Source organism: Nuphar pumila, chromosome 17 (genome assembly GCF_984573655.1).
Source record: "Nuphar pumila chromosome 17, dmNupPumi1.hap1.1, whole genome shotgun sequence".
Taxonomy (NCBI): Eukaryota; Viridiplantae; Streptophyta; class Magnoliopsida; order Nymphaeales; family Nymphaeaceae; genus Nuphar; species Nuphar pumila.
Window position 1 is genome coordinate 76123324 of NC_143265.1, and position 27507 is coordinate 76150830.

Here is a 27507-nt window from a genome sequence, read left to right on the forward strand (position 1 = left end):
AAAGTATAAAAATAGAAAGAAAATTTCTTCAAGTAATTCTCAACTCCAAGATATGTTTAAGAATTGATTGTTAACAGGTTGGCTTCCCTCTTCCTACTTGGGTCTCCCGCTCTATTGTAGAAGGAAATTGTAAATTCATGAGAGTTAGGGTTGTCAATGGGTCGGATTGGTATTGGGTACCCAACTTGACCCAGAATCAGGTTTGGGTTATGAATTTTGCCCGGTATATTCGATCCGACCGGGTTTGGGTTATGACTTTTGTCAAGTATCTGATCCGATCCGGTTTTTCGCCAGATATCCGACAGGCCTAATGCGAGTGGCCATTTCATGATAAAAGCAGTAGACCTAACTAGGACTGACATTGGTCCAGTACTCTCCAGCACATGGGACCGCAATGGACATGCCCCCCCCTGTTTTGGTAGTACTAACAAAAACTAGAGTTACTCACTGGACATGCACAACTTCCAGACGTGGACTTGTTTATGGGATATTGATCAAATGGGAGTACATTAGTGCAATGTAGGAACGCTGCGTTGCATATCCATCACCAAGAACCAACTACGTCACATGGATATGGATGCGGACACCATATTATACATATAGGGCTGGTAAACGAGCCGAGCATGGGTTGTTCAGGCTCGGCTCGTTAAGGATACACCACAGCCCAAGAGCTCGTCACGAGTCAAGCCGAGCCCAAGCTTGATACGAGCTGTTGCGAGCCAATCATGAGCTGGCTCGTTTTCTTTAATAAATTTATTTTAAGTGTTTTTAAAGCTCGATAATATATAAAACACATATAATATATAAATAATATATATATATATAACATATATAATATTTATATATATATATATATAATATGTATAAAATATATAATATTTAAAACAAGTCATGCTCAGCATGTTTGTGCTCGACTCATTTAGCTAAACGAGCTGGCTCATAGCTCGGCTCACTGAGCTTATTTTTTGAGCTGAGCAGAGCTTACCACAAGCCCAGCCGAACAGCAAGCTGATCATCTCTTTTCCCAGCCCTATATACATATTCAGAAACCATAGTGACAAATATCGTGAGATTTATGAAAATCTCGCGAGAAATTGCCTGAAAGTTTAAAACGGTAATTACTCGTGAGATTTTCAAAATATGATGAGATTTATGAAAAACATAAATATCATGATTTAAACGTGATATTTATATTTTAAATGGCTATTTATCATGAAAAAACTGTGTATTTTTATTTTTAAATAATTTATATTAATATTTTTTTATAAAAAATAATTTTTAGATTTATTTTTTTATTGCTGAGATTTTTCCAAAAAATGAGAGATTTATGAAAAAATTTCAAATTCTCACGAGTTTTTTAAAAACGAGATTTTGCCGTTTTTAACGTTAGTCAGTATGTCAGAAACAATCCAAATACATGATTTTTTGTGAACAGATAGCAGGACATGTTCTTAACTTTCTAGCGTATAAAAATATAATTTAATAAATAAAATATGGAAATGTATTCACTAATAGTGAAAATACAAATAAACCGTTATTAAAAAATATGAGAAAAAACTTATCACAGCATATCAGGCGGCGTGATGCACGTGACATGGGAACCCTGGAACATTTTCTTTCTATTTGAAAACCGTTAGCCAAACAAGTTTTTAATGCCGTGTACCTTAAGAGTCATCAACCATCCATCCCTTGAACGGATGGTGCACCTTCTCTGGTCAAATTGGCAGCCTACCTTAAAAGACCTCTAGCTAAGGATACGAAGGTCCTTCTCACTCAAGGAAGGGCATCATAGTCCCCTCACAAAAATACAAATTGCCAAGTCTAAACCAACGTATTTGAAGCTTAAAATAGAAAAAAGTAATTTGTTTTTCTTGCCCTGATTTCGAAAAAAGCGTCAATTTTCTGAATTTACTGATATCAGTCTCTGTTTTTTTTTAAAAAAAACTTCCAAAAAAGTAGCTTAATCTTACTATTGAACAAACTAAGCACAATGAGATACTTGACCTTCTCTTTTTCAACATGAGGCTATAAAAAAAAATCAGAAAAATGGGTCCTGTTTTTTTGACATTAGTTGCAAAGCAGAGATCAAAATGAAATTTTCCATTTAAAATAAACAGATGAATGCACCAATTGGTCATGGTCATAATACAAAGAGTAGGTGGGGGATTCAAAACAAAGTTAGGCAACTTTTCTCTCTCTCTCTCTCTCTCTAACTTTTTCCTTGCAATACTACATTTTGTTAATCCTTAATTATTATTACTTGTCTGCTCCGCCTCTCTGGGCTTCCTCCCAAGTTCCCAACCACCACCGCTCATCTTTGAGTCCAAGGCCACCAAACTCCTCCTTCCTACCCCCAACTCTCATTATAAACCAACACCACCTCGTTCTGTCCTGTAGGGAAGCCCCAGAAGTCCTCCCAACCCCCAATCGCTGCAATGGCTTCTCTCTCTGGTTCTTCTCTCTCTACAAGCTCCCTCATCCAGAAACAGGCCGACCACCAATCCTCTTCCTCCCCACTCTACACCATCAAGAACATCCCCACCACCATCACCAGAAGGAGCCTCAGAGTCTCGGCCGTTCACGCAGCCGAGCCCCTCAAGGCCCCAGCAGAAAAGAAGCCAACCCCACCACCCTCTGGCAAATGGACCATTGATGGGTGGAAGAGCAAGAAGGCCCTCCAGCTCCCAGAGTACCCCAACCAGGAGGATCTCCAATCTGTGCTGAAGACTCTGGAGGCCTTCCCACCACTTGTGTTTGCAGGGGAGGCCAGGAACTTAGAGGAGAGGCTTGCTGATGCAGCCATGGGCAAGGCTTTCCTTCTCCAAGGTGGGGACTGTGCAGAGAGTTTCAAGGAGTTCAATGCAAACAACACAAGGGATACCTTCAGGATTCTTCTTCAGATGGGGGCTGTCCTCATGTTTGGAGGCCAGATGCCTGTAATCAAGGTATATCTCTTACCTTGCAATTTTTTTTACATGATGATGATGTTTTTTTTGGGTACTCCCAAGGGAAAAAAAACCCAATCACCAACGGCACATTGGCTGGCCTCCTGTTGGTAAAACCCTTGAGGTCCCCTGTCCATTGAGGACTGTACCCGGCTTCGACCTTGCAGCAAGAGACGCTACATGTGGGTCTCCTGTTGGTAAAACCCTTGAAGTCCCTTGTCCATTGAGGACCATACCCAGCTTTCGACCTTGCGGTAAGAGACGCTACATGTGGGTTTCGAACTTGTGACGTTTGGTAAACTTGGTGACATTCACAAGTGGCTCCTGTCAGATGAGCGGAGCCCTTCTGGGCTTATTTACATCTTGTTGATAGTTACAGCTGTGCAGATATGTCAACTTCATTCACAATTGGTGTATCACATTGAAACCATACATGCCATTCTGGTGTGAAATGTCTTATTTCATGTGAATTTCATTCACCATTAGTGTTGTTCTAAGTTTGGGTGAAAAAATACGATACCCCAAAGAAAATTGAAATCACGTTTATGGTATAGATTTTGCCTGCCTTTTCTGGTGTGAAATTGCCTATTTGGTACTGTTTGCCCACTGGGTGGTTCTTGCATTTATTGGGCTGGATGGATACACCAGACATCTTGACTTTAGATAGGTGTGACATGGTGGTGTGGCCATTTGGTTGCAAATAATGTCGGGTATATCCTTCGTGGGAAGGGTATCTTGAAGTTTAGAAAGAACAGGTCAAATGGAGAGTGATCTTGTCATCTTTCTCAACTTTCAACCCCCCACCTAACCAAAGGCAAAAAAGAAACGACAAAGGAGAGAGAGAGAGAGAAGTAATCATGGGGAGAGAGGAAAAAGCAATCATGGTCCTACCTATCAATTGCTTTTGTGGTCCTGTACATGTCTATTATGTGGGGGTCTGGTTTTTTTAGGGATCATGGACACTAGTACCTAAAGTTTCCATGTAGCATAGTTGTTTGATTTGTTAATCGTTTACTATAATTTTTCTGTTGGTCAAAGCTGCATGTCACTCATGACCATGGGGATTAAGTTGTTGAAAATGAAAGGCATCTTTGGCAAGTGGTAGATTAACATTTGATAGCCTAGATGCCATTACATGCTTTGAGTAGATTACATCCCATATATGACTCTTTGACCTGAGTAATTTGATCAATTAAATCTGTTAAACGAAGCAATCAAATCATCATTTTTACTTTTTTTTTCGTTTTTGTATTTGGTACCATGGATTGGAGGACGCTTTGGATGCCAAAAAGAAACCCAGAACTCTTCTTCTAGAAAGAAGTGCAACAATTCTGTCTTGTATTCTGGGAATCTGGATTTTCCATGGCATCCAAGCGTCTCATTCCAGGTTTTTGGTGTTCCTACTAGTAGATGGAAATGGAAAAGTGAAAACAGGTAATCCTGGATTTTGGGGTGCACTAAGTCTAAAAATAAGATGTCAGTTTTAGATTTTTTTTCGTGCTACAATTCAGAAATTCTAAAATGTTAGAGATTTCCATATTATCTTGAATTGATCATCAGCAGCAAACAACATACACCACAACACATTTTCTTGAATTGATCTCGTAAGTTCATCTAACATTATAGCAAAAAGGAAAGGGCTTAATGCAGATCCTTGATGTAACCCAACCATTATAGGAAAATTGTTTGTCACCCCTCCACAAGTGCGGACATTGGTTACTACTCCTTCATACATATCTTTAATTATACTAATGTACTTGAGAGAGATACCTTTCTTCATCATTGTCCACCAGAGAACATCCCTAGGTACTCTATCGTATGCCTTCTCCAAATCAATAAAAACCATATGCAAATCTTTGTTCCCCTCTCTACATCTCTCAATAAGTTGTCTAAGAAGATGTATAGCTTCCATAGTTGATCTTCCATGCATAAAACCAAATTGATTCTCTGATATCATGGCAACCTTCCTCAACCTATACTCAATCACCCTCTCCCAAAGTTTCATAGTATGACTCATGAGTTTTATACCATGATAGTTTGTGCAATCTTGTATATCACCTTTATTCTTATAGAGAGGCACCAAAGTACAATAAATTATAGAATTGAATTGTAGAATTACAATAAATTGTAGAATTGAGTTTCTAAATTGACCCATTTTACCCTAAATTTCAAACACACACCATGTTTCTGAAAAACCCTAAAAGTAAGCGAACATTTTGATGAATTGGACAAATCCAAACCTAAAGATACCTCTGGAGTCCATGTAGACGAAAAAAATTAAATTAGAAGTGAAGTATTCATTTTATCCATAAAAAGAATAAATTTGAGTAATTCTATGTTATTTAGCTCATGTTTTTTTCTTTTTCTTTTTTGATGATGAAGAAAACCCCCCACCGAGAACCGGTTCACTTAATAGGCTCGCCTCCATGCAAGGTAAAACTCTAGGTTGAGGACACAACCACTGTGATGAAGCAACGAAAACTCCAATGCACTAGTGAGATTTGATCATGAGCCTTCAACTTGACACAAGACTCGCTAATTAGAGTTAAAAATTCTCAACAAAAAAATCAACAATAACTAAGGTTAACAAGATAGAGACCGGCAACCATGGCTCATGAATTTGCCATTTTACCAAATGTTGGATTCTCTTTTGGGTTTTGGGTTTGTACTTAGAAATTTAAGGTATAAGATAAAATGGGACTAATTTTAAAATTTCTCTGAATTGTGCAAAAGAGTGTTGCCCAAAAAAGTATTCTATAAAACTTTTTGCTTTTTTCTCAATGTCAAATGTGAAAGTCAATAAATAAAATGCATGTAGGACAACCATTTGTAAATCGACCACGCCGAACACATTTATGGGCTCAAAATCATGAAAAAATGCACTAGAAAAGCCGAAAAACCAATTTAGCATGTTTGCATTATATATATATATATAATCTAACATCAAAATAATTATATTTAACATTTAGATTGATTCAATAATGAGTAAAATATCCTCAAAAGAATGATATTTTTTAAAATACATTGGTATTAAAGGTCTTTTGAATTTAGAAGGAAATGAAACATCAAACACTCTTTTTCTAAAAAAATAACTTTATCAATCTATCAAAGTTATAATTTTTACTTTAGAAAGCAACTATATATTTTAAAAAATGACATTTTAGTTATTTTAATAATGTTGAATTCATCTAATGTTAAATACAACTAGATTAACACACACACACACACACATATATATATATATATATATATATATATATGAGAAATGAAAACTTACAAAATGGATATGGTGCTAAAGGAAACATGTTAGATTTTCATTTTTTTAAAAATCTTGACTGTACAGATGTGATCTATATGATTGTTTTTATAGATGCATGGAATGGTTTTTTATAAGGTTTCAAAAATCAATGGCCTATAATTTTTTTAAAAAATTTGTGGCTTCAAATACCATTTTTCAATCCAAATACATGATCCAAGTGTCAATTTCTAATAAATCAATCATGATTAATATATCTATGGGGTCAGAATTTTAAAAAAAATTACTGAAAATCGAATACATGTTTTATTTAGCATGGTGCCAATTTTGTAGGTTTTCATTTCCTCATGTATATGGGCGCTTCTATAGTGGTAGCTTATTGGTATGATTTTCATAGATCTAAGTTTCAAATGCAAGATCCAACCTTTGGTTCATGTTTAACATATTCTATTTATTATTTTCATATATTAAAGTTGACTGAAATATGATATTTTATATTATTATTAAACCATCTTTATTTTCATGAATTAAAGAGCCATTGATTTTCATGATCAAACAAGAGTGTATACCAAGGTATCATGAGACAGCATCACCTTATATATATATATAATTTAATATTAAACTAGTTATATTTAACATTAAATTATTCAATCTTATGAAAATAACTAAAAATACCCTTAAAAAAATAGTACTCATTTATGCATAGCTAGAGCATTATGAGTCTTTTGAACTTGAAGGGAATTGAGAAGTCAAAACACCTTTTAAAAAAAAGTAACTTTTTGAACCAATCAAATTTACCTTTTTAACCTAAAAAAGTAATCATATATATTTTTTAAAAAAACTATTTTTAAAAGTATTTTAATAATTTAAATATGCTTGAATTAATTTAATGTCACACACATATAATTTAATCATAGATTAACCCCCCTCCGCGCGCGCACACAGAGAGAGAGAGAGAGAGAGTAATATGCTTGTTCTGCCTTTCAAAAAACCATAGTTTTTGTTATTTTTTTCACCATAATTGTGATGTATAGTTTTTTTAGTGGGAACCGACTTTTGGATCACCCAAATCTGAGCTGTATACAGATTTTTTCATTGATCCAAAATCAATGGCCATGAAAGTATCAATTTTTCAACTCATAAAAATGCATTTTTTCATCCAGAAAATGTGATCCCTGAGTCGATCAACACTAAATCGATCATGCTAAACACAACTAACGGTTCTCTCTCTCTCTCTCTCTCTATATATATATATATATATATATATATATATATATATATATATATATATATATATATATGTGCATAGTCATTTGTGAACTTTAATCTCATTGTGACAATCACATGGGCACATGACAGAAATTGAATGACTGAGCGCACATGGCTAAGAACTTGATGGAGTCAACATGCCACAACCCACAGATTCAGTGCTTTTGAGGATATCAGATCTGGGATCTGAGATCTCTGTATGTATGCATTAAGGTCAGATTTGGTGTAGGCCCATACAAGATCATTCTTAGAAACCTAGCCTATCAGGTCAGAGCCAGCTCTGATGGTGATCTATCAGAGGCCGCGCTGATGCCGTTCATTTACGCGATGAATGGATGAACGACATCTAGAGTTTGCAAAATGAACCGCGGAAAACACACGGTTCAGCCATGGTGTTTTATATGCCGTTTATCGCATGGATAAACGGCATCAGAGTGAGCTCTGACGGGGGTTTACTGCAATAGTTAGCTCTGATCTGATATACGCTCATTTTTTTTTTTTAAATGGCCTAAGCCCCATCCCATTATGCCAAATCTCTCTTGGGTCTGGCTTTTGCAAATTTTTGCTGTACAGGATTCGATCCTATCTGAATCCCCAATGGATCTAATATGATCAGAAATCTGAACCGTTTGCATACCCAATAATATCGGTATCATAAAGCCTAAACAGGATCTGAAAACAGCTTCTAACACAATTTTAACGAAATGGATATAATCATGGATCTAATATGATCTAACCCCGTATCTGTCATGTTCCAATTCCAACTTCACATTTGACCTAATCACCCTCTCTATCTTCCCATGTATTACTTAAATCTGACCGTACACATGTATTAGGCATTATTGATTTATTATAAGATGATGTTTTTTTTATGAAAAACATGATTTTTAAGCTTTGAATATTTTAAAAAATCTTAAACCATCAATTTTTTAAACTTTGAAACCTACATCCAAGAGTTATTCCTGTAAAATCAAGCATGTAGAAGGCAAAGCACATGAAAACCCTTCCAACAATGAGCTAGAAAAGTGGTCAGCAATTACTACCTTCTCTTTCTCAAACATTAGGGGTGGCAATTTCTGACACGACCCGCCAACCCGACCCGCCTCTTAGGCGGGTTCGGGTTGGGCTTAAGCCAACCCGTTTAATAAACGGGTCGACCCACGTAACCCGTTTATTAAACAGGTCGGGTTCGGGTTGGGGGTATGCCAACCCGCCAACCCGGCTGACCCGTTTAATAAACGGGTTAGGCGGGTGGGTCAACCCGCCAACCCGTCTGCCAACCCGCCAACCCGACCCGCCAACCTGCCTACCTGCCAACCCGATCCGTCAACCCGCCAACCTGACCCGCGAACCTGAAAACCAGTTTACCCGACCCAACCCATTTATTAAATGGGTTGGCGGGTCGTGTCGGGTTACCCGTTTATTAAACGGGTTGGGTTCGTGTTTGCCACAGCCGACCCGTTTAATAAACGGGTCGGGTTTGGGTTGAGGTATGCTGACACGCCAACCCGACCCGATTGCCACCCCTATCAAACATATATATGACCTGTTAAATGAACACAATGCCCATACAGATGTGTTCAACATACTAAAAATCAACACTTGAATCATGAGTTTTGGATGAAAAAATGTTATTTGAAACCAATAAAATTTATGAAAATAATAGGCTGTTGATTTTTGAAACTTTGTAAAAACCTATCCATGCATTAGAATCAAATGCTCCATTCTTCACATATGTTTATGCATGGTTAGAATTTTGAAAAATACCAAAAATTTAATAGCATTTTCATTTAGCACCATGCCCTTTTATGTCTCTAGGTGCATCAACCGATCGACTTAACCCGGACCCCACCTAGACCATACCCTATAGGATCCAAGTATGGTGACAAATAAGAAGACCCAATTAAAACCTAGGTCTTGACCTGAAGGTCCTATTAATATATGGACTCATGTATAGTTTGTGAAATTTTATACCAAACCTGGCTCAACCTGAGTTCTGATTAAGACCTGCAATTTTTCAATGTAAAAATGATAAAAAAAACTTATTTTACCATTATGGTTCGGGTTTGGTTCATGTAGTTCTTATCAGGTCCGGGTATGGTTTCTCTTATAATAAACCCGATTAGACATGGATCCAATACCATACCCAAAAATCCAGTCAAAGTCTAGTTTCACCTAGGTCCGAACCAAACCCGGCCTGTTGACACCTCTCTCTTATATATAGGGAAGGGACTTAATACCATACCCAAAAACTTGGTCCAAGTCTAGTTCTATTTGGGTCTGAACCAAACCGGATCCATTGACATCTCTCTATATATATATATATAGGGAAGGAGGACCATCTAATCAAAAGAAAATTCAAAATCTACAACCAACGACGCACAGATCATATGGCTCCCATTCTTCAATGCTTAAGCATCTCATCGATCAAACCTCATATATTTGTTCTTTATAATTTATTTAGTAAGAAGTATGATTTATATGAAGACTACTAGATATAAACATGTTTTTTTCAAAATGCAAAAAAATCGATGGCTTACAATGCATTTAAAACTTTATTATACAAAGTATTATGGGCCGTTGATTTTTAAAACTTTCAAAAGCACATCTAAACATAGAAAATTCATAATCCAAAACTGGGCCTAATTATGCCCATGGGTCTAACGGGTAGGCTGTGGACCTAAGCTCATCCTGTTAATTGATGGGTGGACTTGACCAGCATGGTCAACGTACCGAGAGGAGTCTGGGCTCGTTGCCCACTTCCACTTTTCACCCATGAGGGCCTCGCTCTCTAGTAGTAGGTTTGACTCGTCACCCGTGATTTCATAAGTTTTGAAAGCCACAGGCGGACATTCCTTGCTGCGATCGCAAGGCAAGTTAGCCTGCGGTTGTTACATCAATAAGCTCGTAAGTGAGGCGGTTAATGCTTTCCTCGAGTTATTTAAAAAATACAAAAAGAAGAAAAAACACTTTTTTTCACTGTACTTTGAATTTTCTTTTTTTTTTCTTTCGGTCCACTTTACTTTGAAACCTTTTTTTTGGTTGAGTTTTTTTTTTTTTTTGACCAAATTGGGTTGCACTTGCATCTAACACCAAACGTGACAAATCTGGCTATTTAAAAAAAAAAAATCACACGATTATTTAAAACTTTTGTTTTCGTCCTAATCTAAGAAAACTACCCGCTATATAAAACCTAAAAAACAAAATAAAACATATGGATTACTAAAACAAGCCGTTTTCATTACGTTCATTTAATGATAAACTCACCAGATTTCAATATTTTTTAAGATAACCCAATATTTTCAAAATATCGTCTGTGTTTATATCATTTGGATCATGAAGGAGCTGACCAAATCCAACCAAACGGATACACTTCATATCTGACCCCAAATCCTCCGTCCCTGAGCAGACCACGCTGGATCCAACCATTCGTTGCTCACTCCCACCCCGAGTCGACCGGATCTCTCCGTTAACTGGAGGTTTTCCTCCTTCCTCCCGCACCAAAATCGAGGAGGTTCCAACGTCCCTCCGTTCCCATCCCCATCCCCATCCCCATCCCCACACCGAACAGGAGAAATCGCCATGAAATCTTCACCTCTCAACTCACCCACCCATCCCAAATGATCGATCCGGCGATTCCCCGCGAAATCTATCCTACACACATCACGATTCCCCAAGAAAAGGTCCCTCTCGATCGTAATCTCCAATACCCACCTTCAGTTTCCCACTGATTCCCTAGGACAATGGCTCGGTGCTTCAGCTTGACGGCGTCGAGGGACCACTGCTATCGGTACAGCTTCCTCCGGGCGGGGATGGGCTCGGTCACGGTGGACCTCAGCGACGGGACGACGATGCATTGCTGGGTGCCCAAGTCCCGCAAGAAGCCCCGCCCCAACCTCCTCTGCATCCACGGCTTCGGCGCCAACGCAATGTGGCAGTGGGGAGCCCCCCTCCGCGCCCTCCTCGCCCACTACAACGTCTACGTCCCCGATCTCCTCTTCTTCGGCGAGTCCTTCACCTCCCTCCCCGACCGCACCGAGTCGTTCCAGGCCCGCTGCGTCGTCCGGCTCATGGAGAAGCTCGGCGTCGAGCGGATGAGCGTCGCCGGGATCAGTTACGGCGGGTTCGTCGCGTACCGCGTCGCCGAGTTGTTCCCGGAGGCCGTCGACCGCGTCGTGCTCTGCTGCACCGGCGTCTGCCTGGAGCCCAAGGACCTGGAGAAGGGGTTGTTCAAGGTCTCAAACTTGGAGGAGGCCACGAGCATCTTGATCCCGCAGACACCGGAGAAGCTCAAGGAGTTGATCCGCTTCTCGTTCTGCAAGCCCCCGCCTTCGCCGCCGTCCTGCTTCCTGGAGGACTACATTCATGTGGGTTTGCAATTTTTATTCTTCACCTTTCCTTTTCTTCTTGTTTGGAATTGCCTGAGAAACATGACCAAGTTCACAAACTGCTTCAGAGGTACAGTTGCGTCATAAAAAAAATACAGCTGTCTGTGTACTTGGTCGCGCTAATGTGGTTTGTGTTAGCAACAGAAAGGTTACATTGGTTCAAGCTGTGAATGGAAATGAAGCATTGAGAGACTAGGAATTTCCAATGAGAAACTTTTTTTTATTCTTTAAAAAAAACTTTGTTTTTTTCTTTCCAGGTTATTTTCTGTGTTGTTCTTTATATATATTTTCATGTTATTATTTTCATTTATAGATGTATCATGTAGATCTGGAATTCTCCATGCAATGCTCATTGGTGAAACCCTACAAATACATTTTATGAATGAAGATGATATGAAAAAGTAAAGTACATGGAAAAATATGGAGACCTATATAAAGAGAAAAAGAACTGAAGAAAACCCTGCTGCTCATTGGGAATTCTCAGTCTTGGGATGGCTCTTTCTCATTCACAGCTTGAACCACCATAATTTGGGAGCTTTGATGGAGTTCAAGAATTTGATGAGGTTTCATAGGGAAAAAACTAGTCATTTTGGTGCATAGCTGCCATGTACGTGATGTATGGTCCTGGTATCCAATGCCCACTAGACGGCAGAAGGTGGTTTACAATCATGGATGCTTTTTTTTTTACGATGAGGTTCCCCACCGAAGCAGGTAATCTCCAGGTGGGGTCACCGACGCCCAAGCCCTTATGCAGCCCACCAATGAAAAGCACCCTGTGGGAGTCGAACCTGGGACGGAGTCAGCACCTTCTCCCCAGGTCCACTACCACTCAGGCGACCCTTGTGGATGTAATTGTGGTTGAAATTGTGTGCCCATTTTGTATTGGGTATGCCAGAGTGCATTTCCATTGATCATTATCTCTTTTGTAATTGGTGGCATCTTTTATTACAGATTGTGCATTATAGCAGTCCAAGAAATAGGCTACTAGTACTTACTCTTAGAGGGTGGCTTGGTTGCAACTGGGATCCACTGATCTCTTAACTCATCTCCTATGACCCTTGTGGGTGTAATTGTGGTTGAAATTGTGTGCCCGTTTTGTATTGGGTATGCCAGAGTGCATTTCCATTGATCATTATCTCTTTTGTAATTGGTGGCATCTTTTAGTACAGATTGTGCATTATAGCAGTCCAAGAAATAGGCTACTAGTAATTACTCTTAGAGGGTGGCTTGGTTGCAACTGGGATCCACTGATCTCTTAACTCACCTCCTATGTCTGCACAGCCAATCACATGGCAACCAGACTAATGTTGGATGTTTGTAAGAAAATCAGCTTTTCATGGTTGTATTCATCGTATGTGAGAAAAAGTAACACCAATGCTTGTGAAGTTGAAGGGCTCTCTAGATCTTATTATGAGCATATACATATTAATGTCAGTCTTTCACAAAAGCTGAGATGTTAACGATTGCATAGATTTCCTAGGACACCATTTTTAATGTTTGTTTTCATGAAGCTCTAGAACAAGTACAACAGTTGCAAAACCAATTGCGTTTTTGTGTTCCGTTTAATACTCTTGACGCCTGTAGGGTCATGCGTCATACATTCGGGGGTAATAGGTACGAACAAACAAGAAGAATAGAGACAGGTTTAACGTGGTTCGGTGAGAGATCACCTACGTCCACGGGAGAAGAGAACTGTGGTATTTTCCTTATCCTTCAACAGTTGATCTAAACTGCTTATATACATTCTGTCCTTTACATTTTACAGCAGTAATATTTTTAGGCATCCATTCGGTTACATTAGCAGCTGATTTTAGGGGAACTGAATCCTCCAAAATAGGGTCAGCAATCTGATCACGATCCTGTAAGCTAATACTGTTTGTATCAGCTTTATGCATTTGCGCAGCTGTACCTTTATCTTTGTTAACAACTTTCATTTGCACAGCTACTCCAGGACCATCTTTATCGTCTTGATTATCAATAGGACATAACGTACAAACTGCTATGCTAAAGTGGGATATCGAGCATATATTTGTAATGAAAAGAGGCGGAAGCACCAATAGAGCAAGTGTCACTCTTTAAGAGTGATCACTAGAGCCAAGAACACAAACACCAAATGTGCACACACAAAAACTCTCAAATATGGAAATGACTTAAAGTCATAAGTTGGATATTATTGAAGGAAGAAAGAGAGGGGTATAAAACCCATACATTAAAGAGAGGAACACCTCCTCTATTTATAGAGGAGGAGAGCACAAGAAGGGACCACAAGGGGGCTCCCTTGTAGTCATTGGGAGCCCCCAACGGTCAGAAATTTGACCGTTGGGGCCCCAACGACTACAAGAGTGGGGCCCCTTGTGGTTCAAACAAAAAGCAAAAAAAGAAAAAAGGAAAAAGGAAAAAAGAAAAATAAAAAATAAAAAATAAAAAAGGTACATTTGCAGTTTTACAATAATACCCCTATCGGGTATTTTACTAAAAGCAATATGTATATATATACTTATATATATACGAATGTATATATATAAGTATATATAAGTATATATATATATATATATATATATATATATATATATATATATATATATATATATATATATATATATTTTAACACGCCCCCTCAAACTTTACGGGGAGAAGACCGAAAGTTTGCTAAGGAGGAACATAAATCGTGGAGTTGGAAGCGCTTTGGTGAAGAAGTCAGCTAGCTGATATTCTGAAGTAACATATGGCAATGAGATAGTCCCTCTGAGATATTCGTCTCGAACATAATGGCAATCCATCTCGATATGCTTTGTCCGCTCATGAAAGGTGTGATTGCTGGCAATGTATATCGCACTTTTGTTATCACAGCAGAGCTTGGTAGGAGTGGAAATGAGGACGCCTATGTCAGCAAGGAGACTTCTGAGCCATACGATTTCCATAATTGTCATCGCCATAGCCCGATACTCAGCTTCAGTAGAAGATAAGGAGACCTTCTACTGCTTCTTGCATCTCCACGAGATGAGAGATTCACCTAAAAAAATACAAAGACCCGTAATTGAGATACGATCATTGGGATTTCCTCCCCAGTCAGCATCAGTAAAAGCAGTCAATTCAAGAGATGAGGAAGTGGATAAGAAGAGTCCCTTGGAGATGGTATTTTTGATATATCGCACAATTCTCATTACGGCCGCCATATGAACCGTGGTAGGTGCGTGCTGGAACTGGCTCACTGCATGAACCGCATGAGCTATGTCAGGACGGGTGATGGATAGATAGGTGAGGGATCCAATTAATTGACGGTAGGGAGTTGGATCTTCAAGAAGAACACCATCTTCAAGTCTTAGTTTCGCATTAATAACTTCGGGAGTCTCAACTTTCTTTTCATCAGATATTCCTGATTTGGTACAAATTTCAGCAGCTAACTTCATTTGAGATAAGATGTATCCACGTTCGGAATAAGCCACTTCAATTCCTAAAAAATATCGCAAATAACCAAGGTCAGACATATCAAAGGTATCTTTTAGCATAGATTTAACATCATTTACTCCCTTTTTGTCATTCCCAGTGATGATCATATCATCAACATACAGCAGAAGCATGATAATGGAGTCACCTGTCCTTTTAACAAAAAGAGCAGTGTCAGTATAGCAAGAAGAAAAACCTAAATTGATTAATACATTACTAAACCTGTCATACCAAGCTTTAGGAGCTTGCTTAAGTCCATATAAAGCCTTTTTTAATTTTAAAACTTTTCCATTTAAGTTCATACCTGGAGGTGGTTCCATATAAACTTCTTTATTTAAATTACCATTCAAGAAAGCATTTTTAACATCAAGTTGAAAGATGGGCCATTTTTTAACAGAAGCTATAGCAATAAGGGCTCGAACACTAGTCATTCGAGCAACTGGGGCAAAAGTTTCATCATAGTCTACCCCATACTCTTGGGCATAACCTTTGGCTACCAACCTAGCCTTATATCTTTCTAATGAACCATCACTCTTAGTTTTTACTTTAAACACCCATCTACATCCAATGGGTTTCTTGCCATTTGGAGGATCAATAATTTCTCAAGTTTGTGCCTTCTTAAGGGCATTAAGTTCAAGCTCCATAGCTTCATTCCAATGATCATATTGTTTAGCATCATTGTAATGAGATGGTTCATGAAAAGAGTGAATAGCAAGAAGACATGCTCGATAATTAGGGGAAAATGAGTCATAAGAAACAAATCTATTTGGAATCTTAGGAATGCGATTTGATCTTCTTTGAGAGGTTTCTTCTATCGACTCATTTTGAGAAAATCTTTCAAGGGCACATGGAGGATTTCTTTCATTCCTTCTAGAGTAGACTTGTATTTGTCTTGAAGCATTTTCTTCTAAGTTTTGATCATTATTTGGATGTTCAACAAGATCTTCATTAAGAGGTTCATTAAGATCAATATGATCATCTATGATGTTTTCTTGAGGTAACAAATCAAATAAAAAGGAATAGTCAATATTTTCATTTGGTTGATGCGAAAAACCATTTTCTTCTTCGAGGAATGTGACATCTTTTGAGATATAAAGTTTATTATTAAGTATGTCAAAACATCTATATCCTTTTTGTTTTTCGCCATATCCCAAAAAAATACATTCAATAGCCCTAGGAGAAAGTTTATCATTTTTGCGAGTTAAAACAAAGCATTTACATCCAAAAATTCTTAATCTTTTATAATCGGGAGACATATTGTAAAGTTTTTCAAATGGAGAAAGATTTTTTAAAGAGGATGAAGGTATTCTATTGATGAGATATGTTGAAGTTAGAACCGCTTCGGCCCAAAAGGATTTTGGGATATTTTTTGAAATCAATAATGTTCTTGTAGTTTCTATTATGTGCCTATGCTTTCTTTCCGCAAGACCATTTTGTTGCGGAGTGTTGGGACAAGAACGTTGATGACAAATTCCATTTTCTTTTAAGTAATTTTGAAAATCATTAGACATATATTCACCTCCCGAATCGGACCTAAGAATAGATAAATTTCCCAAAAATTGATTTTTAACCATTGCATGAAATTCTTTAAAGAACGAAAAAACTTCAGATTTGCGGCTTAAGAAGTATATCCACATAAATCTAGTGAAGTCATCAATAAAGACCACATAATACGAAAAACCTCCTTTAGATAAAATTGGGGAAGGTCCCCATACATCGGAATGAACAAGTTCAAAAGGCCGAGTGGCAAAATAACTTCTTTGAGGAAACGGAGTAGCTTTAGATTTCCCAAAAATGCAATCTTTACAAGTTATGTGATTGTCTTTACAAGTATTGTTCAAAAAAGGGAGAAGAGACATTTTTACAAAATTTGGATGACCAAGTCTCTCATGCCAAATTCCAATACTTTTGTTTTTAACAAGATTGCAAGATGACTTAGATGGAAGCGTCAAAAAGTCCATAAAATAGAGATCACCCCTTCATGGCCTTGCCCAATCAGCTTCCCTGACTGGAGATCCTGCACGATGCAATCTTTAGGTGAGAAAGAGACTTGGCATCCATGGTCGGTGATTTGGGAAACGAAAAAAAGATTTAAGTTAATTTTTGGAACAACTCTTACTTTAGGAACAAAAAAGTTTTGAGAATTTTTGAAGTCAAGTGTTCCAATACTTTCTATTTTTAATGACGTTCCATCGGCCGTTGAAACATAGGAGGACATGGGTTCGGAAAAAACATTGGAAAGGGAGGTTTTATGAGATGTCATATGGAAAGAAGCACAAGAGTCTAGTATCCACATACCTGGAGGTGATGAAGAGTAGGCGATGGCGGCTCCGGATGTTGAAGGAGAAGACTTGAGAAGGTGTTGGAGAACTTCAGAGATATGATTAAGAGTTTCTTTGATATCTCCTTCTTTGGTACTTTCTTCCTTCTTTGGAGAATTTTCTCCAACCGCGGCAACCTTTCCTTTAAGCTTTAGACAAACCGGTCTAATGTGCCTCGGTTCATTACAATAGTGGCATATGATCCCCTTTCTAGGCCCATTGATATTTTTGTTAAAGTGGGGGGGTCTATATGCTTTAACATTTGATCCGGGCCTATTAACGGCCAAAACTTCATCATTCCTAATGCTCAAACCAAGTCGAGTTTCTTCTTGACATACCTCGGCAAGAGCATCTTCAATAGGTAGGGCTTTGCTTCTATGGAGAAGAGATGCCCTCACTTGTTCAAATTCCGGGCGAAGCCCATGAAGAAATTGAAAAAAATGCTCTTTTTCAATTTGTTCCCTTCTTAGTTCAATGTCTTGTGGAGCAACCCATTTGGGCTCAAGAAGGGCAAGCTCATCCCAAAAAGGGGTTAGAGAGCTAAAATAATCCCGGACACTCATATCCATTTGTTTGGTGGAACGAATTTTTTCTTGACAAAAGAATTGCCGAGCAAGATCCTTTTGGGTATACATACCCTTAAGGAAAAACCAAGCCTCATTGGCTCTTCTAAACTTGGCAATATTGGCACAATTTTTAAGATCTACATTGTTCATAAACCATGCCAAAATTTTGGCATGGTTACTTTCCCAATCCTCGATTTTGGATTGATGTTCATTAATGGCTTTGATGCGCTCATCGCCATCTAAAGCCTTTTCAACTTCATTTTCAATTTTGGTAAGAACAAGAGAGGGTTCGGGAGTAGTCCCCATAACAAAACCCCAAAGTTTCGTACCTCTTAGATGATTTTCCATAGCGGAGGCCCACATGAGATAGTTGGACCCATTTAGCTTGAAAGAGAGCTCCACTTTAGAGTCACGTTCCATCGGCACCAAATACTCTTCCTTTCTTCAAAGCTTTGAGAGGCACGCTTTCCAAGATGACAAAAGAAAAAAGCCCAATCACCAACCGAGCTTTGATACCATGTAATGAAAAGAGGCGGAAGCACCAATAGAGCAAGTGTCACTCTTTAAGAGTGATCACTAGAGCCAAGAACACAAACACCAAATGTGCACACACAAAAACTCTCAAATATGGAAATGACTTAAAGTCATAAGTTGGATATTATTGAAGGAAGGAAGAGAGGGGTATAAAACCCATACATTAAAGAGAGGAACACCTCCTCTATTTATAGAGGAGGAGAGCACAAGAAGGGACCACAAGGGGGCTCCCTTGTAGTCGTTGGGAGCCCCCAACGGTCAGAAATCTGACCGTTGGGGCCCCAACGACTACAAGAGTGGGGCCCCTTGTGGTTCAAACAAAAAGCAAAAAAAGAAAAAGAAAAAAAGGAAAAAGGAAAAAAGAAAAAGAAAAAACAAAAAATAAAAAAGGTACATTTGCAGTTTTACAATAATACCCCTATCGGGTATTTTACTAAAAGCAATATGTATATATATACATATATGTATATATATATACGAATGTATATATATATATTTTAACAATATTGACCTGTGGGTGCCTGCATCATAAATTTGCTATCAATATCACATTAGTAATGCAATGTTAAGTAAATCTGGGTGTAAGGATTGATTTGTCATGCACATTTTCATTAAAAAGAAACATGATTAATTCAGCACCTAAATGTAATCATAAAAAGAAAAGTCTTTTCATGTTCAAATTGTTAGATTGAAAACATGACCTATATTATTGTAAACAAAAAAAAACAAGCATGATTTACATTAAATGACCATGTTAAATCTATCTGTATGATTCAATCCACTTGAAAATGCACGATTTGGTGAAATTAAATCCATTTATATGCTATGCATATTTGCAGCAGAGAGAGAGAGAGAGAGAGAGAGAGAGAGAGAGAGAGAGAGAGAGAGAGAGTTCTTTTTTATTATAGCCCTGTTTTCAAAGAGGGGATGCTCTTGTGTTTTTGTGCTCGTCATACAAACTTCTGAACCACTTAATCATGGTTGTGCTTCTTTGTGTGTGTTACGCCTGTTGATTATTTTGGCAGTGTTATCTATTTATATACGTGCTAGGTGAAACATTTTTGCAGGTCATGTGTACTGAATCTGTAAAGGAGAAAAAGGAACTGATCATGACATTGGTCAGGGACAGGAAATTATCTGATCTACCTCGAATTACCCAGGTATGTTTACAGTATTTTCATATATGGGCAACATTTAGCAGATTTGGTCATTGGTTTAAGTGGGAATAAGAAAAGATTAGATGACAAATAATAATGATAATAATAATAACAATGGTCTTGAGATGATCTCACCAGCCAATATATTATTGTTCTTGCCTGAGGACTTTATAGATGGGGTACACTGATGCCTAGACATGTTTGCTCGCTGGAGAAAATAGTTGGAAAAATGGATTCCCAGGCAGAGGCTGGTAAAACTTTCACAGAATCTAATTTTAAGAACAAAAATGACTGAACAGGCTTCCTATTTTTTAAGGGAAAAATGAAAGGGGAGTAGTAGTTTCCTACATTTAAGGTTTGTAGATTATAGTATTATATTTCAAATATTTATATTTTACTTACATTTTTTTTCTTATCAAAACATTCTGTTTTTTATATATTTAGTTTGATGTTTCATGAGTTTGGTAAAATGTTAAAAATGAGATAATACTGTGATATTTTTCGATATTGCAAACCATTGCAATATCGGAATGTACCAAAATATACCCTAAAAGAAGAAAACATTTGTTGCTTTATTGCATTTAGAATTAAAACATAGTACACTTGAGACTGTTCATTCATGACTTGGTCCAATTTTTTTTTTGTCATTGGTGGTGGTGTTATTGTTATGAGAAATAAGGAGTGTCCCCGACTCAAAGAGAGCTCATAACACTACTTAGCAACAACAATTATGTCATCAATGGTTGAAAAATGACCTTTGTGTGCATAATAATTTCATTCTGCTTCATAATACTTTCCTTTGAGCAAGTTAGTGTTGGTCTCAATAGCATCACAGTGGTGCGTTCACTCTTATTACAGCCAACACTAATTATTTGGGGAGATCAGGACCAGATTTTCCCATTGGAGCTAGGCCACAGACTGAAAAGGTTAGTATATTAAGTGCTTTCCTTTCACTTCTTTCCTCTCTTCATGAAGTTCATCATACTTTGCACCTTTCCACAATTCATCCAGCTATATGTGCTAACTTGCAGACACATTGGAGAGAATGCTGAACTAGTTGTAACAAGAAATGCTGGCCATGCTTTGAATCTAGAGAAGCCCAAAGAGTTTTCCAGGCATTTGAAACGATTCTTGATCGACCCTTTGCATGATAAGAAGAAAGATTCAGAGTCCTTAATGGGCAAACCTAAGTAAGCAGTCATATATTGTGGCCAGAAAATTATGTACATGAAGAACTCCCAAAGACTGCCGTTATTCTGTTTTATTCTTATAGCAGTAAGGGTGCCTCCCTGGGTTCCCTGGGTCTCGAGGGTTTCATGTGTTTATTGATCCAATATGCAAATCAAAATGTTGGCTTTAGTAATTTACTTGCAAATTCTTATCAAGTTTTGGAATCAGTTGGCTTTAGCAATTTATTATCTAATTCTTATCAAGTTTTACAATTATGATTAAGCCTCATATTGAACATTTCAGTGCACTGTCCCAACAGATAGTCCTTCATGGAATGACCCCCTTGTTCATAATTTCCCAATGGAAACGGAGACATTGACTCATCTTGCAGTATAAATTGCAATTTGCTTGGATCTTGCAACAGCTTAAAAACAACTGGTATATTTCTCTTCACATGTTTACAGGATCATTTTTAGCTGTTAAACAATTACATAAGTAAACAGTATTGATCCTTGAAATCTCCTGATTTAGAATAAGTTGGATATGATTTTGCATGAATGGTAGAGGTGACCAAGAAACAAGGAACCAATTTGTTTAATTTGCAAGGAATCATATGAAAATATTAATGTCTAATATAAGGAAAATTTTAGTGTGTGGAAGGTTCTTCCCTTCTGGAGTGGTGCTTACATAAAGGTCCGTTCACTAGTTTCTTGTACATCAATATGACTGTTCCTTGAGGTTTGAACACATCTAGGCGATGCCATTTTCCATTTGAATAAGAATTGCAACAAAGTTGGAAAATGAAGGGAAAGGAAAAGAAATTGTAAATATCATCTCATTTTTCAAGTCATTAATGATTATATAGATGTTGTTTAACAATCATCTAATGATTATATAGAATATGCTTTCTCTCTAAAAAAAAGATTATATAGATTATGCTATTGAATAACCATAGTCTAATGATTATATAGATGTTATAGAAAATGATTGTACTGTCCTTGCAAAATAACACATTTTTTAAAATTCTTCACAATTTGCATTATCTTTTATGTTCATGAGTGTGGATGTTTCCTTGGGACTTACATTGTAAAGTTGTGCTTAGAGTCTGTTTTGCTTTTGTTGAGTTTGATGTAAATTGTCCGGTTCAGGTGAATCAATACCCCGAAGGCTCAGCTCGTATGCTTGAACTGTAATAGCCCTCAGGCAAAATTGTGAATGAATTAAATGCGTTGAGCTTTCTTTTGTTTACCCTTGTTGTGATTGCAATTATTTTCTTTTTATTCTCTCTTACTCTCTGATTACAAGCTTTCACTATTGACAAGCGAGCTGACAAGTAGGCTTGCAGCAGTAAAGAAGGATCGTCACGCTGCGCTGTCCCATTGAAGGAAATAGGCCCGTGATAAGTGGTACTAGAGCTCGTTCTCGTGCTGGAGAAGGGATTTGGAGTTGGTGTCGACAGGTTGCGATTTGTGAGCAAGATATCGTGGCGTCTTATCAAAATCTGCACAACACCAAAGACAAGGCAGTTGCCGAAGCTGAGAAGATGGGTTCACCTCGGGGCCAAAAAGAGATGGCTGCAATTGTCAACAAGCTGGTAAAAGATGTGACTTCGCACGAGAAAGCGATTTCACGCGCAATTGAATCATTTGGTGAACTGAATGATATGGTGGTGAGCTTGCAAGAGCAGGTGAACTTACAGATAAGGCATATCACTTCGTTGACGACAACAGTGACTGACTTGCAGACTGAAGTAGTGGAGCTTCAGTTGAAAAACCGCACATTGCAGCGGTTAGTGACCCTAAATGGTGGAAATGGTGAAAGACCATCAAAGATTGATGTGCCAAAACACACAAAGTTCAATGGTTCTCAAGACAACAAGGCCATTGAGAACTTTTTGTTCCAAGTAGAAGACTACTTGAATATTCAAAATGTGACGCTTGAAGATCTTCGAATTAAGGTTTCAGCAACGTTATTGGATGGTGATACTATCACTTGACGGAGGCGGAAGCACAACAACATGGAGAGGGGTCAATGCGTGATAGACACATTTGACGATTTTAAAATAGAGTTGTGCAACTACTTTATGTCGAAGAATGCGCAAAGGCATGTGTACCGGATGGTTCATGAGCTTAAACATACTGGTTCATTACAAGACTATGTCAGAATGTTCCAGAAGCTTATGTTGGAGTTGCCTAACATGCTAGAAGAGGATAGGATCAACTGGTTCATTGTGGGACTTCAACCATGGGCACAATCTAAAGTAGAAATGAGCAACCTCCGTATTTTAGAAGATGTATATGTGACAGTCGAGTGCTTAGTTGACACTCAACGCAAGTCTTTCACCCTATCAACCAAAGTCGGGAAGAAGCCTGACTACGAAGGAAAGAAGGATGAGCGGTGCGACAACAAAGGTGAGGCGTCGACATGCCATCAATCCGACAAAAAACAAAATTATACAAACAACAACAACAAGGGTACAATTGTGACATGTTGGTTCTGTGGTGATAGGCATATCGTCAGACATTGCCCCAAGCGCCTCATAAATGACGACAGGTAAGCCAATGCAACACAGAAAGAATGCAGTGATACTGAGACCATGCAACCGCAGATGAGAGCCATGCGGTCAATCAACGCAGCTAGAAGTTGTGTAGTTGAGAACCAACAAGTTAGCAAAGAACCGATGCATCTCGAAGTCATTACGAATGGAAAGTCTACTTCAGTTATGGTAGACTCCGGGACCACACACAATTTTGTCTCGCGGGAAGGGGCAAAGTGGTTGGGCTTGAAGCCTGGGCCAAATCAGATGACCATCAAAACGTTAAACTCTGAGGCCAAGCCCATCCTTGGTGAAGCAAAAGATGTGGTTATCCAAGTAGGGAGTTGAGCCGACAAAGCGAACTTCTCTGTGGTGTCCCTAGACGATTTCAAGATGATTTTGGGTATGAAGTTTCTGCGTTGCCAGAATGTTATGATGTTGTCAAAGTTTAACATATTGACGATTATGGGGCCAAACCTGCCCCACATAGTGCAGTGCTTTACGCAAAAATGCAAGTCTTTAGAGTTATCAGCGATGCAGCTGAACAAAGGTGTCAAGCATGGGGAGCAGACATTCTTAGTTGTTGTGCGTATAGAAGAAGAGAATGTAGAAGCAACAATGTCGCCGATCTTAGCCTCACTATTGAAGAAGTTTTGGGGGGTGATGCCTCTGAAATTGTCAAATCATCTTCCACCAAGACATGAGGTCAACCATAAGATTGAGTTGACCCCAAGAGCGAAGCCTCCCGCAATGGTTTCATACCATATGGGGCCAGTTGAGTTGAAGGAGTTGTGCATGCAGTTAGACGAGATGTTGAATGCATGCATCGTTCGTCCATCGAAAGCTCTATTTGGTGCCCCGGTTCTTTTTCAGATGAAACATGACGACTCCAAACGGTTATGTGTGGATTACTGTGCTTTGAACAAGGTCACAGTGAATAACAAGTACCCATTGCCACTGATATTGGACTTGTTCGATCAGCTAGGCAGTGCTCGTATCTTTTTCAAGTTAGATCTGCGATCGAGTTACTGGCATGTGAGGATTGCTGAAGGTGATGAGCCGAAGTCAACTTGCGTCACCCACTATGCTGCTTACAAATTCTTAGTAATGCCATTCGGGTTGACAAATGCTCCAGCCACGTTCATGACTTTAATGAACCAGATCTTCTACCCTTACTTAGACAAGTTCGTGGTAGTCTACCTGAATGATATCGTGATCTACAACAACAACATGGAGGAACATGTCAGGCACTTGCGAACAGTGTTTCAGGTGCTGAAGGAGAATGACTTCTGTGTCAAACGAGAGAAGTGTCTCTTCGGGCATGAGCAGACCAGCTTTCTTGGCCACGTTGTGGGGCATATTGTGTTGCGTATGAATGGGCATAAGATAAGAGTCATCTAAGAATGAGTTCCGCCAAGCAAAGTGTCAGAATTGTGGTCACTCCTTAGTTTGACAAATTATTATCAGTGTTTCATCGAAGGTTATTATCTCATTGCTGCACTCCTCACAGATTTGTTAAAGAAGAATCGGGTATGACTCTGGACAGGAGCGTGCCAAGATGCCTTTGATGGCTTGAACAAAACCTTAGTGAGAGAGTCAGCGTTGCGACTACCTGATCACTCAAAATCCTTTGAGGTCCACACAGATGCCTCAAACTTTGCCATTGGCAGAGTTATTATGCCAGAGGGTCATCTGATTGCATATGAGAGTCAGAAGCTGAAGGATGCAGAGAGGCGTTACACGATGCATGAACATGAGATGACTATCATTGTGTATTGCCTTAGGACCGGGCGACACTACCTTCTGAGTGTTGAGTTCGTCGTCAAGATGGACAATATGGCCATGAGCTATTTTCAGACACAGAAGAAGCTGACGCCTAAACAAGCTCAGTGGTAGTTGTTTTTGGTTGAGTTCGACTTTGCCTTGGAGTATAAGATTGAAAAGACCAATGTTGTTGCAGATGCCCTGAGCTGCAGGGCTAAACTGACACCTGCACGTGCGAAGCCTTCTAAAGTACATTTGGAGGGCACATTGTTGAGTCGCATACGCGAAGGGACACAACAGGATCCGACAACACAACACCTTATTTCTCTGGTGCAGGTAGGGAAGACTCAGCCATTTTGGCTACATCATGGCCTCCTTGTGACAAAAGGGGGATGCATCTTCGTGCCACGGTGGGGAAGCCTCCACCAAGAACTGCTTAAGGAATATCATGATACACTATGGGCTGGCCATCCTGGTCAGGAGTGAGCTTTAGCACTTCTTGAGCGCGGCTACTATTGACCGCAGATAAGGGACAACATTAAGGGGTATGTACGGACATGCATTATCTGTCAGCAAGATAAGAGGACAAACCAGAAGGCTGCCGGTCTCCTTGAGCCTCTGCCAATTTCAGAACATCCTTGGGATAGCATCTCCATGGACTTCATTGTTAGTCTGTCAAAGGTAGAGGGCATAAGTTCTATTTTGGTTGTGGTGGATCGTTTCTCAAAGTATACCACTTTCATCCCAGCTTCTAAGGAGTGCCCTGTAGAGAAGACTTCAGAGTTGTTCGTGAAGCATGTGGTGAAGCATTGGGGTATACCAAAGAGCATTGTGAGTGATCGCGATGCTCGCTTCACGGGCAAGTTCTGACGTGAAGTATTTTGGCTACTTGGTTCTGATTTGCTATTTTCAACAAGCTTTCATCCGCAGACAGATGGGCAGACAGAGCGCATCAACAAGATACTTGAGCAGTACTTTAGGCACTTTGTTAGTGCCAATCAGAAAAATTGGGTGAAGCTCCTTGACGTAGCACAATTTTGTTACAATCTGCAAAAGAGCGAGTCTTCAAGCCACAACCTATTTGAGATAATCACAGGACATCAACCACTGACCCTGCACACTCTTGCTGCACAAGAAAAAAGGTCATCCTTCGCCTATCAGTTTGTTTGCGATTGACATGAGCATGATGAGTTGGCAAAGACATTCTTATACAAGACAACAAAGAGAATAAAGAAGTAGGCAGACAAGTATCATCGACCCGTTGGGTTCCAAGTTGGGGACCAAGTGTTGGTGAAGTTATATCCAGGGTGCACAAGCATCTTCCGCGGATGGCACCGCAGACTGCTCAAAAAGTATGAAGGACCCTTCACCATCACAAAGAAGGTGGGCAAGTTGACGTATAAGCTGAAGTTGCCCCCAGACTTCAAGGTACACTCGGTGTTTCACGTGTGTAACCTAAAACAGTTTCATCCAGACGATGAAGATCTAGAACGCGGTGTGCCACAACGCGCTCCCATCATGCAGAGGGCCCCGACAGTACCAGCCAAGAAGTGCCTCAGTAAGATCCTTCGTCACAAGGTCAACTACTTAAGTAAAGCGAAGAAATATCTAGTGCAGTGGGAGGAAACAACAGAACCAACGTGGGAGCCTGCATTCCGAATGAACAACCACTACCCGACTGAAGTCAGGGTTTACCATGAAACAGATGGCGCTGAAGACGGTGCATGATTTAAAGGGGGGAGCATGTTCCCTTGCGACTTACATTGTAAAGTTGTGCTTAAAGTCTGTTTTGCTTTTGTTGAGTCTGATGTACGCTGCCCGGTTCAGGTGAATCAATACCCCGAAGGGGCAGTCCATATGCTTGAACTGTAATAGCCCTCGGGCAAAATTGTGAATGGATTAAATGCGTTGAGCTTTCTTTTGTTCACCCTCGTTGTGATTGCTTCTTGTGATTGCAATTTTTCTCTCTCTATTCTCTCTTGCTCTCTGATTACAAGCTTCCGCGACTGGCAAACGAGCTGACAAGTAGGCTTGCGGCAGTAAGGAAGGATCGTCGCGCCGCGCTGGCCCATTAAAGGAAACAGGCCCGTGATAGTGGATGCCCTACTTTTTAAGATATTTTTACCCTTAGTACTAGCGATCCACGTGAGGTTC

The 27507-nt window shown here is 39.2% G+C and overlaps 1 protein-coding gene across 2 annotated transcripts; it reads left to right on the forward strand.

The window, feature by feature from the left end:
- The first annotated feature begins 2279 nt into the window (after window positions 1-2279).
- LOC149812280 (phospho-2-dehydro-3-deoxyheptonate aldolase 1, chloroplastic-like) lies at window positions 2280-21335 on the forward strand. Of its 2 annotated transcripts, none has more exons than XM_089992640.1 (4): window positions 2280-2945; window positions 19794-19886; window positions 20742-20809; window positions 20915-21335. In XM_089992640.1, the coding sequence occupies exons 1-4, from the start codon at window positions 2436-2438 to the stop codon at window positions 21075-21077; spliced, it is 834 nt and encodes a 277-aa protein (XP_089848766.1). In that variant the 5' UTR covers window positions 2280-2435; the 3' UTR covers window positions 21078-21335. The 2 variants fall into 2 exon arrangements, with proteins under 2 accessions (XP_089848766.1, XP_089848765.1); XM_089992639.1 differs by lacking the exon at window positions 2280-2945 and adding an exon at window positions 11016-11837.
- Window positions 21336-27507: the final 6172 nt, after the last annotated feature.

Excerpts from the sequence above, each read along its gene's own strand:
- LOC149812280 (XM_089992639.1), top strand. The coding sequence starts at position 11,214 with ATGGCTCGGTGCTTCAGCTTGACGGCGTCGAGGGACCACTGCTATCGG. Across the intron at positions 19,887-20,741 it reads ATCTACCTCGAATTACCCAG|CCAACACTAATTATTTGGGG; the intron begins GTATGTTTACAG and ends CTCTTATTACAG. Across the intron at positions 20,810-20,914 it reads CTAGGCCACAGACTGAAAAG|ACACATTGGAGAGAATGCTG; the intron begins GTTAGTATATTA and ends GCTAACTTGCAG.